The sequence below is a fragment of the Ipomoea nil genome, unplaced genomic scaffold (assembly GCF_001879475.1).
Source record: "Ipomoea nil cultivar Tokyo-kokei standard unplaced genomic scaffold, Asagao_1.1 scaffold3043, whole genome shotgun sequence".
NCBI lineage: Eukaryota > Viridiplantae > Streptophyta > Magnoliopsida > Solanales > Convolvulaceae > Ipomoea > Ipomoea nil.
This window is the reverse complement of record NW_017619471.1, coordinates 414,947-431,215: the sequence shown is the minus strand read 5'-3', so window position 1 is coordinate 431,215 and position 16,269 is coordinate 414,947. Positions and strand designations below refer to the sequence as shown.

The 16,269-nt window shown below is 33.5% G+C and overlaps 1 protein-coding gene across 1 annotated transcript; it reads left to right on the top strand.

Annotated features, from left to right (window-relative positions):
- Window positions 1-4,414: 4,414 nt before the first annotated feature.
- Window positions 4,415-8,952, top strand: LOC109163804. Its single transcript, XM_019312510.1, has 7 exons — window positions 4,415-4,678; window positions 5,335-5,452; window positions 6,303-6,391; window positions 6,491-6,537; window positions 6,642-6,730; window positions 7,842-7,975; window positions 8,173-8,952. The coding sequence occupies exons 1-7, from the start codon at window positions 4,580-4,582 to the stop codon at window positions 8,860-8,862; spliced, it is 1,266 nt and encodes a 421-aa protein (XP_019168055.1). The 5' UTR covers window positions 4,415-4,579; the 3' UTR covers window positions 8,863-8,952.
- The last annotated feature ends 7,317 nt before the right edge of the window (window positions 8,953-16,269 follow it).

The following is a 16,269-nucleotide window of genomic DNA, read 5'->3' as shown; positions in this document are numbered from 1 at the left end:
ACGAGGGCAGAATAAATGGGAACTGGGTTTAAAGGGGATTGGAAGTGGAAACGGTAGTGGTGGTCGGCTGAGAAGTGGATGTCGAAGGGTTATATGTAACCCTAGCACTATTGTGAGAATAGGAGGAGGCACACATGAGAACAAAAAAAAAAAAAAAAAAATTTTAAAAAAAGAGATGGGAACTAACTTGGAAAGGAAAACGAAAAACAAAGGTGGGGCGATTGAGGACATGGAAGGGAAGATTAACGAGCAATTGAGGAAAATGCCGGAGATTCAACGGAGTAACAAGAACAGTGGCGGCGGTGAAAATGCTTTGACAATGAGTGAAAATGAGAAGTGAAAGTGAGGTGAAAGGGAGGGGAGTATTTATAGGAGAAGAGGGGCGATGGGATGCTAACACGTGGTGGAGATCCTATGGTTGGACAGGTGATGGGACGGTTGATACAACGGGATGCGTATTGAAGAAGTTATTAATGGCTTTTAAAGCTTTTTAAAGAGGATTAAAAGTGAGAAAACGAAAAGGTTGCAACGGAACTCAATCGTTCACCCACCTTTGAGAAAAAAGGAGTGTGATGACCGATCAGAAAGAAGCATAGTCAGTCAGACGTTTGAAGTAGCTGGCAATTAGCTAGCAGAATGCAAACTAAGGGTCTCCGACGATCGAGTAGTCAGCACAGAGTCCAGCGATGACCAACTTGGCCACAGTTCAAAAGCAAGTCATTCAACCACGATGGAGGAGGAACAGCCAACTAGAATAAAAAGAAATGTTATGGACACCTCAGGCATATTGCGAGAGGAGCAAGGGTCATGAAGGGAAGAACTGGGTGGTACTTTATCAAGCCGTCGTCTAGCCGAACCCTGAGAAAGTGAGGGACTAGATGGTGGGATGAGCATACACCAAGTCGGATCAAGCAAGATAGGCAAAGTCGGCAGACTGGCCAAGTGCAAAAGGCAAGGTACCAATCAGTCGAGTACTGTCTAGTCGGTCAGGAGGTCGTGGGAAAGTAGGTTGGTGCAGACATGAGCGTATACAGTTGTTAAGGTAGGATGGTAAAACCGGCCAGTCAGGCAGTCGGGTGGGACTTGCAGACAGCCAGCTGGGCAGCCAGATGAGACCTGTAAGCGACAAGTTGGGTAGCAATTGGAGAGGGGGGGGGGGGGGGGGGGGGAGTCACACGGTTAGGAGGTCAAGAGGCCTAAAGGAGTCATACCTAGTGGCATAACTAGGCAGTAAGATGACTGAGCGTGTTAGTCGGCGACCGGATAAAGAAGAGTGGTCATCTCTAGGGAAGACTCGGACAAATGTAAAGATGTTAGTTAGTCATATCCAGAAGAATTTGGGAGCAAATATTGCAGAAGGTGCAGGAAAATTCGGGGGCTCTAAGGAAAGAAAATCAAGTGTATTTTGGCATATTAGGGTTACCTAAATTAAGTCATTATCTCTTCTATAAATAGGCCTAGAGAATCTTGAAAAATGTTAAGTTTTTACACGCATACACAAAGCAATAAGAAAACACTTTTCCAGCACACTTTGTCTCTTAATTTTTACGGTTGTGTTGGCCCGCGTTTGACTGCTTCTGTGGTCAATAAAACCAACAATGATGAATGTGGTTGTTATGTAGAGGTGTAAAAAAATGGGCTGACTAGGCCAAAGCCTAGTTTGAGCATGTTCCATTGGGGTCAACTCTGTCAGACTCATCTACTATCGTACTCAAACTAGGACTAACTCGATTTGTAGTATGGATTGAGCTAGGCTATCATTTCTGCCCATAGTCTAGCCGAGCCTATTGGCTTTTGATTTTATTTTAGGAAAAAAAAATATTAATGGGCGTAACCATTGCCCCTCATTATAATTATCGCAAAGAGTGAGAAACTGTAAATGCTTTGTCATTAAGCTATCAACTTTGAATGTCCAATGGTAATAAAAGTCAATGGCCATTTAATACTATTGAACGGCTAAAAATTTACTTGTTCAACGCACCCCCCCCCCCTCCCCCCCAATTTCTCACATAGCCGTTGCCCTCAATTTTAATTATGGCAGAGAGTAAGAGAGCATAAATGCTCTACCATTAAACCCTCAATTTTGAATGGCCAACGGTGATAAATGTCATTGGCCAATTAATAATAATTAACGGCTAAAAATTTGGTTGTTCAACGGTAATATTTTTTTTCCCTCAATTTCTCACATGAAGATTGAAACCCCCCCCCCCCTACCCCCCACCCCTCCCTTGTAGTTATGGCAGAGAGTGAGAGAGTCTAAACGCTTTGCCATTAAACTAAATTTTAAATGCCCAACGGAAATAAAAGTCATTGACCATTTAATACTATAGAACGACCAAAAATTTTGTTGTTCACCAGTAATATTCTATTTTCTCCCCTCAATTTATCATTTTCTCCTATAAATACCACTTTAGTTTTTTTCTCACAACTCAACCCAATCTCTTAATCTTTTTTCATTTTTCTCCCAATCTCTTACTATTTAGTAGTTGTAAGCTTGATTTTGTTGGTGATAGATTTTGATTATTTTTTTTGAATGCATAGATTTTGATTATTGATTTCTTGTAAAAATAAAAATAAAAAATCCTAAGTAATTTTAATTTTAAAACAATTTACTTAATTATTATTACTTCAAATCTTCAATAAAGATTGATTATTAGATTTTAAGTGTACATATACTAGTTTTACAAACTGAATAATTTTGAAGTAATAAGTTATAATAACAATATGTAATTATGTAAATAGTAATTTATATACTACAATATAATTTTTTTTTTTTTTTTTAAGGCTATGGCTAGACCAAACCCTATTTGTTAGTGTTCGGACTAGTTGTGCCGGTTTGAAATTTAATCAGACTGGACCAATCCAATCCAAACAATAATCAATCTATTGTAGGTTAGGCTAAACCTACTCATTTGACACCCCTACTACTATCAGAAAATAGGTTGCACGTAGTATCAAAAAGGGTAGTTCAGTGGGCAGATTATGATTTTCATGCCTGAAGATCAAAAGCTTTGAATCCAAAACCTTAAATTCTCCAATTAAGATATTTTAAATGAGACACATATTGATATTTTTATTTATATGTTTTAAATTAACATACAATTATATTAACTCATTATACCAGGACTATGTGGTCTAATGGTATCCGGGTTGGACTTTCATTTGGAAGATTATGAGTTTAAGCCTCAGTGGAGGCGTTATTGGTTCTTTGTGTTTCAGTAGGTTGAGAAAGTATATGAACAGATACTACAATGTAATAGAACCAGTAACTTTCAAAAAAATATATGTATTAAGGCACTATAAAGTTTATTCTCAATATACTACTAGTTCATTTTCAAAATATTGTATGTTCATTTTTACAATATCAATGCAAATACATCATTACATGATAAACATTACTGTAATGCAACAATATTATAATAATGATGGATCTCAAATATATTCATTAATGTAACGTTGTAGGTTTAATTTCATTATATTGGTGGTTCATTTCATTTTCGCAATGCCAAAGGTTCATTTTATCAATATTGCATATCCATCAATAAACAACTGAGATTCAAAATATATTAATATGAATATCATTCAATAGATCTCAATGAGATTTTTTTTAATAATATATTTTGTAACAGTAATTTTATTTATACAAACAATAAAGAATAATATGTGTAAATAATAATTTAAAAATTGATGTCATCTTAATGAACATACAGTATTGTTATAATGAACCTATAATTTTATAATCATGATTAATAATTCTTTTTAATGAACTATTGTCCGCGATACAAGGTAGACCATGATTATGATATAATAATTTGCCTAATAAAAAGTGCACATTTGTATTTTATATAATATTTGCACAACATAATTCTAAAAGAAAGAAAGAAAATAAAATAAAATAAAATTTTACATAATGTAATCCCATTATACTAAACAACCTTGTGTGAATATTAGTTTTTTTTTAGTACTATCAACTCTATTACAGTTGTGACCTTTCCTTCGAGAGAAGAACGGAGATGTTAACTAAACATAAGGTGATTGGCAATTGAGTATAATTTTTTATTAAGACTTTCATAAATTTTTAAAAACTTACTTGTCCCATAATCTTAAGTCTTTAACAACTTTTAGATTAAAAAAAATTAATTAAAGAGGGTTTAAATTAATATTGTCACAATATTCTAGTGTCAAAAGTAATAAATTTTAAAGTAGTGGATCAAAATAGAGAAATAAATAATTAAAGTTGAATAATTGCGCACACAAGCATTTGAAAAGGATAAAAGAAGGAAAAATTGGAGTTAGGTGGTGGCCCGTAGAGTTCCGTTACTCTTCCTTTTCCAGCCGTCGTTACATCGGACTTGTCACTCTCCCTATATATACACCACCACTCCCTCTCCACTCTGCTAAATTCAACTCTCTCTCTCTCTCTCTCTACAAAACCTCCTTGCTTTTATAGTTTTGAAATGGTTGCGTGAAAAAGAAGAGTAGAATCTTTGTTGTGTTTTCTTTTATTGAGAGATTCAAAATCCTCCCCTCTCTCTCTCTCTCTCTCTTTGATTACTTTGTTTTTTGTTCTTTCTGGAAAATGGGGAAGGCAGATCAGAGTCCGGGTATGAAAGCCGACGAGAGGGTTGAAGCTGTCCTTCAACTTCTCAAGAAACATGCTCCTCTTACTCTTAAGCAGGTACATATATATAGATAGAGACATACATACATACTGTATATTTTGTAATGTGATGAACTCACTTCACACACATATTTGAGTTATTACTCCTCCTTGTATGTATATATGTATGTAGCCTGCATGTACAACTTTAAACCAAAATTATCATCATATTCCAATAACTTCATCAATACACCCATGAAAGGTTTTGCTTAGTTGACAAAACCAAATTCCCTCTAACACCCACCCCAGTTTAGTCACTGGTTTAGTAGTCAGTATTTGAGGCACACTGGTTTAGTAGTCAGTATTTGAGGCAAGAGACTAAGGTTTCAAACTCGTAAGGATTATGTTCAAAGTGGACAGATCTCTTGTGCATACTGATATACCCTATCTGTTGAGTCACTGAATTGCCGTAATTTATATCTTTCCAAATGCTCTATCGGACCTGACTGTTAGGTCTTGGGGTAGAAAATTCAACTTTTTGGGGCGAGATCAAGAGCTAAATCGGGAAAAAAAGAGTTATGAGTTATATATCTCCACATATATGTCAACTCGACTACATATAATCGTTACCAAATCGGTTTATGTTATGTTAGGTATGATTGTTTTTGGATTTATATATATTTATAAGTGTGCATGAGATATGAAAGGATTTTAATTTGTGGAATGAAAAACAGGAAAAATTCTGCAACAGAAGGTGCGTAGAGAGGTTCTTGAAAGCGAAAGGGGACAGTGTGAAGAAAGCTGCTAAGCACCTAAGAAGTTGTCTTTCTTGGAGAGACTCTATGGGAATTGGTAAAATATTCTTTCTTTTTTCTCAAAAATTTTTTCTTTTTTTTTTTTTTTTATGAAGAAAAAGATATATAAACTCAAGATTATTAAAACCCATTGAAGTCACAAGCCATCTCCATTTTTTAATCCTTTTCCTGCTTGATGTAAAGAGAGAATTTGAGAATCTTTCTACTTTCTTGTTTGTATTCTGATTTTGGGTTTTGAAAACAGGGTGAGCTGAGCTCATTAAAGTACTCAAAATATTCTTACGGTTAAAGTAAATCTATCACTATGTCAAAAAAGGATAATATTAAATAAATAAATAAAAACTTTTTATGTCACCAAAGGCCTTCTAGTCACATGTTTAAATTCTAGTGGGGACATTGATTTTTTGTGGAATTAGAGAAAGTAGGAAAAATTATAAAAAATGCCCCTCTATAATATGTCAATTATCAATGCCACCCCTGAATTATGAGTGGTGTAAATGTTGCCCCTCAATTATCAAAACGGTGCACATATAGCCCCTCCCGTAACGGACATGTGGTTTCCCGTTAGTGTACGACACCGTTAAGTCGGAGTAAATATGTAATTTAGTTGTTTTTTTCCTCCCTCGATTCGAAATACCAGCGATGGACAGCGGTGGGGAACCACATGTCCGTTACGGGAGGGGCTATATGTGCACCATTTTGATAATTGAGGGGCAACATTTACACCACGCATAATTCAGGAGTGACATTGATAATTGACATATTATAGAGGGGCATTTTTTACAATTTTCTCGAAAGTATATATAGACAGATATTACATTGTAACAGGGTTAGTAGTACTAAAAAAAAAAAAAAAAATCCTTTTTTGTCATTTATATAATTTTCAGATCAGTTGATGGCTGATGAATTCTCTGCTGAGCTTGCTGAAGGTGTAGCATATGTTGCTGGCCATGATGATGAATCAAGACCAGTTTTGGTATATTATATTAATTAATTATATTTCTCTAAATTAATTGTTTTCTAATAATAATTTTTTTTTACTTAATTGATTTTGTCAATTTTGTTTATTGATTAGATTTTCCGGATCAAACAAGATTACCACAAATTCCATTCACAGAAACAGTATGTACATTCTTATACATTTTACTACATTAAATAATAATTTCAAAAAAAAACGTATTTATTATTTTTATATATTTACTTTTTGTGAAAATATTATTGTGTAGGTTTACTCGATTGCTAGTGTTTACGGTAGAAGTGGCTATTCAAACCATGGCTAAAAATGTTGAACAGCTTGTCATTCTCTTGGATGCCAGTAAGTTTGTTTATTTATTTATTTATTTTGATTCTTTTATATATGATTATGTATGTATAATTGCTTAGTTTATTAAGAATTTTAAAAAAATTAAAAAGATTAATTGTAATTTTGAATTTTTTTTTCTCTGTAAAAAGTGAACATAGTATGTCACATGTATATATGTCAAGATTTGTGTTGAATGCAAACCACCATTGCTTACATATATGTAACGGCTAGCCCCACATGTAAAAAAAATGTTCATTTCTTCCATTAGAACCTAATTCTAACTAATTTGCATTTCAAATCTCAACTTTCTTTCGGTTTTACACTACTGAAAGTCATCAAAATTTCAATCATTCAAAAATAACCAGAAATTGAGTACTTTCGATCAGAAATATAGTTAATGAATATTTTTTTTTGGTGTTTTAAGCTATAATTTAGTTTAAATTTAAACCGTAAATTTAAATTGAATCTTATCACTCATCCCTCATTCTTTAATTTGATATATTTAATTACCTTTAAAACAATTTTTTTTTAAAAAAAAAAGTATTCTCTATTTTGAAAAGTGATGATTGCAAGATAAAACAAGTAATGAGAGTATATACTTTTTCTACATAAAATTTAAAGTAAAAGGAGATTACAGAATTCGGTAAGAATTAGATTATTTGAAATACTCCAAAATGTACCTTTTTCTGAGATTTAATATCAACTTCAATTTCCAATATCACATTATAAAATAATTTGAAGAAATTAGTTAAGTAATCAGAAATGTGATTGAACCTATATAGACAAACATTTAGGCTACAAGAGGCTGTAACTTTTTCAGAGATTGCCTAGAAATCCCCTAGAGGTGTAGCTTTCAAGTTTGGGAACATACATAGGGGGTATAAATTGAAACCCAATTATTTTTTTATTTTTCCAAAACCCCTATAAATTTACCCAAAAAGTGCCAAGAACTTCACTTTTTCTACCCTGTCAGAACCCAAAATCACTAAAAGGCCACAGTGAATTTGATTTTTCATGTTTAAGTTATTCTTTGGTGTCATGATGAATTTGATGATGATAATTTTTATTGGGGATTGTTTGACTAGCTAACTATATATTATTGGGTTGGCATGATATAATGCAGGCTTTTTCAGATCAGCCTCAGCTTTTATGAACATATTGTTGGGAGCACTGAAAGTCCTTGCTGAATACTATCCTGGCCAACTTCACAAGGCTTTTGTTATTGACCCTCCCTCTCTTTTCTCCTATCTTTGGAAGGTAGGTACAATATCCCACTAACTTATTACACCTATATCTCTAAATTTTAAATGTGTTATGACAATTTTTGGTTTGTGTAACCTCTAAATTTTAAATGTCATGTGATAATATATGTAATAACATCTATAACTTATAAATTAAAAGTTAAATAACGTTTTACTTAGGTACGGTGTGATTTAATTTTATTGTTGGTGTAGGGTGCTAGGGCATTTGTGGAGCTAGCATCATTGACCATGGTGGTATCATCACTTGATTATGAAGACTCTTGGGAATATAATGACTTTGCATCCTATCCAAGAGCGGCATCATTTAGATTAACCCCTTCATCGATGACATCATCAACGACTAAGATTGGTGGTCCGTGCTCATCTTCAAGATTCGCTTTTAGCGTATCACACCACCACGACTCTCTTAAGCCTTGGTATCTGTCATTCACTGACACACCAATATCAAAAGTTGGTCCAACTGTCCACTCATCAGCCCTATTGGGACCGTCCATCTCTCCACTCAGTGGCCGATCCATGTCATTCGCGTCACCTATTGGGAGGACTCCACGTGGCAATATTAGTAACAACATGAGAAAGAGCTTCTTTCCATCCACACCAATGCCACAGAAGACTCAAGAGCTAGACTCAAGTGTTAACCATCCAAGAGCTACAAGGGCATCATTCTTTCAATCCCCGGCAGTTTTCTTTAAGAAAGTTGATAACCACATCAACCGAGTTGACATGTGTCGAAAGTCATTTTTACCCTTCTTGAAGTTCTATCGTAGGCCATATGATGAAATGACTTATAGGTCAAAGATGAGACCTCCGTTGGGTGGACTAATCGCCATCGTCCCTCCTCACCTTAAGCGCCGCCACATGTCACTCTCTCAACGGTTTTGATGAGGCTAATTGCACATAATATATTGCCATTAATTATTTATTGAAAATGACTATTTTGATGGGAAATAATTGATTAACTATTTGTTCAAATTAAGTCAATGGAATTTTAATAGGAAAATATTATTTGTATTTTTGGGTATATATTCTTATCATGCAGTCTCCCTTGATTGGGCAAAAAAAAAACCCCTCATTATAATTATTAATGATCAATTCACGCATATGAATAAGGAAAAGATACTACTAGATAAATAAATAAATAAACAAAATAAAAAACCGTCATAATAATTATTAATGATCAATTAACACATATGAAAATGGAAAAGATACTACTAGAGATCAAATTTTGGGAAAAATTCATCTATAATAATTATCGAAACATGTAAGTATTTAATTAGTAACAAATTTCATTGGTAAAATACTAAAATTTGTAAGTATTTAACCTCTAACAATTTAATTCATTATTAAATTTGTTATCATTTTACTATTTTCTTGTGGTGAGAATAAAATTACATGTAGTAAAATTCTTTTCAATATCTCGTTGCACCGCTACTATGAGTAAATACTACACTTACTCTATATTTTGACTCAATTTTAATTCATTCCCCCCTACTAGCATATATGATGCATGTCAATTGACCTTAATTTTAAAATAAAATAAAATAAAAAAAAACAATTGTCCTTTTTTTTTTTTTTTTTTCTGTCTTTCCTTCATCAAATGAGATAAGAACACCGTGCAAATAATATTATCTAATAGTAAATTTAGGGTCCGTTTGGAAATCTATTTTCAGATTTTTTTATGTTTGGAAATTAAAGGAAAATAAAGTCAAATAAAAAATATGCATTCTATAGTTTACGGATAAAAAAAATTCACAAAAATGTCTTCCTAGATTTTTAGTTGGAAGAAATTTTTCAATTTTCTTTTTTTTTTTTATTTTCCCATTGTATCTTCTCTTTCATTTCATGATAGTTTCCACATTATTATTACCACCACCACCACCACCACCACCGTGCACCAACAACCACCACAACCACTACCACCACCACCACACTACCACCACCACCACCACTGCCACCACACCACCACTACACAGGGCCGGATTTTGGGCTGTGCAAGCTAGGCTACCACACAGGGCTCCAAATTTAAGAGGGGCCCAAATTTTAGAGACCCAATATTTCATTTTTACCTAGCTAGTTTAGAAATAAAAACTAAAAGTTTTTTAATTAAATTAAAAAGGTTTCATGAAGAAATGGTAAGAACATGTGTTTATTGTATTTTAACTTGGAGGTCTAAGGTTCAAAACTTGCATGTTGCTCCAGTTTTAGACATTTCCTTATTTTTTCAATCATTTTGCATTGGAGGTCTAAGGTTCAAAACTTGCATGTTGCTCCAGCTTTGGACATCTCCTTATTTTTTTTAATCATTTTGCATTGCGAGTTTGTGCGCACTATTATTATTGTTATAATTATAATTTATCCATAATACTATTATTATTATATTATTATTGTTGTTATTGTTATAATTGAAATTTATTCCATAATATGTCTTTTGGCTTTTCCTTTGCGCACAGTAACATTTTACCACCATAATATTATTATTATAAAAAATTACGATATTACTTTTAAAGATTGTGATTTTGGTATGGCTTCATTTATTTACCGAAACAGGGCCACACAAATCTAAAAGTCGGCCCTGCCACTACAATCACCACCCCACACCACAAGCATTGCACCACCACCACTATCACACCACCACCACCACCACCACTATCACTACCACCACCACCACAGCACACCACCACCACCACAACACCACAACCACACCACTTATTATTATTATTATTATTATTATTATTATTATTATTATTATTATTATTATTATTAATTTATTAGTATTATTTTTAGGAATAAGGGTCAAATAGGCCATCAAATTGCACACAATAATGCAATTAGGCCACTGAACCTTAAAGGAAAAAAAAAAATACAATTCAATCCCTAAACCAACCAGTTTCAAGCAATTAGTCCAATTTGTAAGATTTTCAGGTTTCTAGCAGGTCACCCCTAATTTAAAATATTTTTAAAAAAATTATTATTTAAAATAATTATTTAAATTAAAAAAAAAAAAAAAAGATCATCTCTGACCATGGATTCGTCTCTGGCCGGAGACGAAGAAGTTATCTTCGTCTCCATGGCCGGAGACAAAGAAACTCTTCGTCTCTTACGGAAACGATCTGTTTTTTTTTTTTTTTTTAATTTTAAATAATAATTTTTAAAAATATTTTAAATTAGGGGTGACCTGCTAGAAACTTGAAAAACTTACAAATTGAACTAATTGAATGAAATTTGTTAGTTTAGGAATCCAATTGTAACTTTTTTAGGTTCAGTGGCTTAATTACATTATTGTGCGCAGTTCGATGGCATATTTGACTCTTATTATTATTATTATTATTATTATTATTATTATTATTATTATTATTATTATTATTATTATTATTATTATTATTATTATTATTATTATTATTAAAAATAATATGCTCATTTTCAGGAAAATGAACCAAACAGAAAAATGCAATTTCTTAACTTTCAATCTAATAGAAAAAAATAATTTTCTGACATTCAGCCATATATTATAAAATTAAATTATTTTCTAGAAAATGAGTCATTATCTAAAATTATTTTTCGTAATTATTTTCCAGATTTCCAAACGGACTCTTAATGTTTTCTAATAATAATAATAATTTATAGTAATTATTATTATTATTATTATTAACCAGACAATAATGATTTATTAGGGGTTAAGAAGAATAAAAAAGAAATAGCCGACTCCGTGGCATGTGGGATGTGGAATATTGTGCCCGGCCCCTTGTTTAATTTAGTGTTATGGGAGATCTATTGCTACTATTCACAAAGCCTTGCATCGCACAAACCACAAACCATGCATCGGAACAAGATAGCGTGGTCGAAACGGTATACATATACATGTTATTAAAATTAATTCAATTACTATGACTTCTGTTATGCTTAAATTAAAGATATATGATATTAATTATTGATATTGAATTTCAAGTTCAATCAATCCCTTCTTTATTAAGATGTTTCAGAAAAAAAAAAAAAATTGTATTGCAAGAAATATACAAATTAATTTCTAAATTTTTTTTAATTAGGACCGTTTATAATAATTCAATTTTTTATCAAACATAACAATCTTGTTAATATTAATTACAAACTAAAAAAATTAATGTATTACCATCCACTTGATGTGTCAAGACAGAATATGAGGTTTTATTAATAACCTCTCAAAACCCATTTTGCAATACTATTTGAGATAAGAGTATAAAAAGTCAATCATTCTTGTCCACACAGTTGTGTGGACCATACTATCAAATAATGTACATTCAGTATACAAATAATGTACTTCTAATATATAAAAAATGTACTTTTTGTTACGATTTGACAATAATTTATCATAATTTGCCATAGAAAGTACATGCAATTAATAATAATGCACTGTTATAGATTGAGTTTAGCATCTCTCAGTCGTTATAATAATACTAAGAAGTGAAAAACTTAATCATGTCAATTTACATCTCAATATGTATTCAATAACTCTACAAATTTATAGAATTTTTAGTTTTTGACATTTTATAAGCATTCAATTTTCTCTAAAAATGACAATCTTATATATATATATATATATATATATATATATATATATATATATATATATATATATATATATATACTACAAAGAAAAAAATATATATATACTACAAAGAAAAAATGTACAATTGTCACTTAACATGAGTAGTGAAATAAAATTTTAAAAAAAAATTATTGATAATCTTATTATCTCATTTTATTATTTATTATGTTACGTAAAATTCTAATATAAGAAATTCAAGTAATAATATATTATTACAAATTCTCTCAATAATCATGCATTATAGTAATGCCATGAAGTGGGATACCTAGGTCAACCCATACACACTCAACTTTTGAAAGTTTTCAAAATTTAATGGGGCATATGGGGAATCTATTATGTCCTTTGGTTGGACTTTATAATGATTAATTCTAAAATAATGGAGGTAGTAAAGTTTGAAAACTTATAGCTAGCGAGTTCCTATATTTTTTGGTCAGTCCATATATTATATTAAGCATGGCAGAAGCTTTGAGTAGGAATATGTGTCCTAAGTGATGTCCGATCTTCGTGCAAAAGTCAAAAGGTTGCTTCAGTTCACAAGGAGCTGACGATCGATAATGTTAAGTTTTTCTCAATTCTGTCAATACAGAATAGAATGGACAAATAATTATGATTATATTAATGCCAATAGTCTCACTGCTTTCATAATGTAATACACGGAGTAATTACATCTAATCTAAATCTAAATCTAAATCTAATCTACATCTAGAAAACTAATAAAAGTGGATAAAAGTTGATGTTATTTATGTCCATTTTTTTTTTCTATTTTTTATACATTATACTATAAATATTGTATTATATAAGTTTTTTTGACAAAAAATACCTCTATCATTATAACTTTTTTTTTTTTTTTTTTTTTTTTTACTTACCCCAAATGGCTGAATCCCCAACCATAAGGGTCCTTCACACTCCGACCCGACAGAGCATGTGGGAGGATGTAAATCACGGTGACTCAATGGGTTAGTAGGCAGGGCCAAATGCCGGTGCGCACAAGGAATCTGCCCACTTTTTTTTTTTTTTTTTTTACTGTTACCATGTACATGCATCCATCATATCTTTATTTTATTCCTCAATCATAAATTTAAAAAATGGTAATAATATACGTAGACATTATATTAGAGTAATATAATAAATAAATTTGATTTCATTTATATTAATAATATTATTATTATACAATAATATAAATATTTTCTAGATATTGTTTAAATTTGATAAACAAATTTTACTTTTTTTAAATAAATTGCAAAAGATTATAGGAGTTTAAAAGTTTGAATAATTTTAATAAGATTACTATTTTAATATTAAACACAATTTTTTGCGCAGTATCCAAAAAAAAAAAAAAAAAAAAAAAAAAACTTGTTATATTTATTAGGACTATATTATTCATATTAGACTAGGACTATATTATTTGTGTTAGACTAGGATTCTATCTAGCATCTCTATATATTCGCTACCTGTACTCTCAGACATTATTATTGAATACAACACAATTATATTCTCATCTGGTATCAGAGCCAAACCAAAGGTAATGGGTTCGAATCTCTACGTCATCCGATAAGCAACTACGGCCCACGTGTTGCTTGGAACCCACAGCACACGTGAGGGGGTGTGTTGAGCATATAACCATTAATGTGCAATCCAACAACCAGCTTAGGCTTTTAGTTGAGATGGAGCACATGCTTCAATTTGGTATCAGTTAGCTAGGGTTTTCCTTTCCAACATCCATGTCCCACCTCGCTTCGTAGTAGTAGCCGATGACATCGAACCAAGATACACCGTATGAGAAACGGTACAGTCAACGACGTGGCATTGATGATCCGTGTCAAATTTGTAAACGTTTTGGTCACACGGGAGCCAATTGTTTTTGGCACTATGATGATCCTTATCAAATTTGTAAACGTTTTGGTCACACGGGAGCCAATTGTTTTTGGCGCTATGATGATCCTTGTCAAATTTGTAACTGTTTTGGTCACACGCGAGCCAACTGTTTTCGGCGTTATTCAGGGGCTCCGGGTTTTTAGGCTAATGTGGCCGTCTCTGGTGATAATGGCGATTCCAACGATCCTCATCAGTGGTTCCCTGACACTGGTGCTACAGATCATGCTACGCCTGATTCTTCTTTGATGACTTCTGCGACACGTTATGATGGCGCGGAGACTCTGCGAGTCGGCAGTGCTACATGTTTGCCTATTGTTAATGTTGGTTCCGCTTCGTTAGCTACTGATTCTAGGTCTTTTAAGTTACATGATGTTTTACATGCCCATGGTCTCTCTTCTTCTTTTTTGTCTGTCCAGCGTTTTGCAAAAGACAATAATGTTTTCTTTGAGTTTCACCCCCTTTGTTTCTATGTAAAGGACATTTTGACCAGGAAGGTTCTTTTTAAGGGACATGCGTCTGGGAGTCTTTACACATGGCCTGCGTCCTCCTCAGCTCCTGTTGCGTTTGTTGCTGCGCGATCCTCTTACGTTTGGCACATGCGGTTGGGGCATCCTCATTCTCGAGTCTTACGTAAAATTTTAACGTCTTCGTCTATTGGTACATTTAATTCTAGTGATCTTCCCAATGTCTGTTCCTCTTGTCAATTGGGAAAATCCTCTCGTTTTCCTTTGACTCGTGTCGAAACTACTAGTACGCATAATTTGGAATTAATTTATTCAGATATTTGGGGCCCGGCGCCATTACTTTATGCATCTGGCTATAAATATTTTGTGTTGTCTGTGGATGATTACACTCGTTATATATAAAATTATCCCATGCGTGCTAAATCTGATTTGTATGCTATAGTTGATAAGTTTCGGTCACTCGTTGAACGTTCTTTTTCTCGCAAGATTATTTCCTTTCAATCTGATTTAGGGGGAGAATATAAAAATCTTGGTTCCACTCTTGCTTCGCTAGGTATTCGCCACAGGCAATCCTGTGCGTGTACTCACGAGCAAAATGGTCGAGTGGAACGCAGACATCGTCATGTTGTTGAGACAGGACTGTCTTTAATGGCTCAAGCATCTGTCCTGTCTCGTTTTTGGGACAATGCTTTTGAAATTGCTGTGTATCTAATTAATAAAATGCCTACTCGTGTTCTGTCTGATGAGTCCCCTCACTTCCGTTTACATCGATCTCCCCCGTCCTACTATTACTTGCGAGTGTTTGGTTGTTTGTGCTTTCCTGTCCTACGTTCTTATAATCGCAATAAACTCCAGTTTCGTTCATCTCCCTGTGTCTTTCTAGGCTATCCTCCGTCTTATCGTGGCTATCATTGTTTGGACACTAACACTAACAAGGTTTTTATCTGTCGTCGCGTGCGATTCGATGAGACTGTGTTTCCCTTTGTTTCTCCTATTGCCCCGCAGGTTGCTACACTGCGTTCTGAACCGTGGGCTACTGCACCAATTGTGATGGGCCAAGGAAGTGATGTCTCGACCACGGTTACTAAATGGCGCTCGGCAGATTCACGAGCCCGTGGCGGCTTCTGGCGGTGATGCCGGTCACGGTCACGAGCAGTCCGCATCGAGTGAGCAGACTGTCTCGGACCAGCAGGTTGAAAAGCGCGGCAGGCCGCGCAGACATCCTCGACGTGCTACTCCGCCTCCTCGGTCGCATAACATGAACACTCGTAGCTCCGGGCCGCATCAACATGTTGCCTTAACCACTATTTCCACTATATTGCCTGAGCCTACCTGTTACTCTCAGGCGGTCAAGTTTCCTGAGTGGCG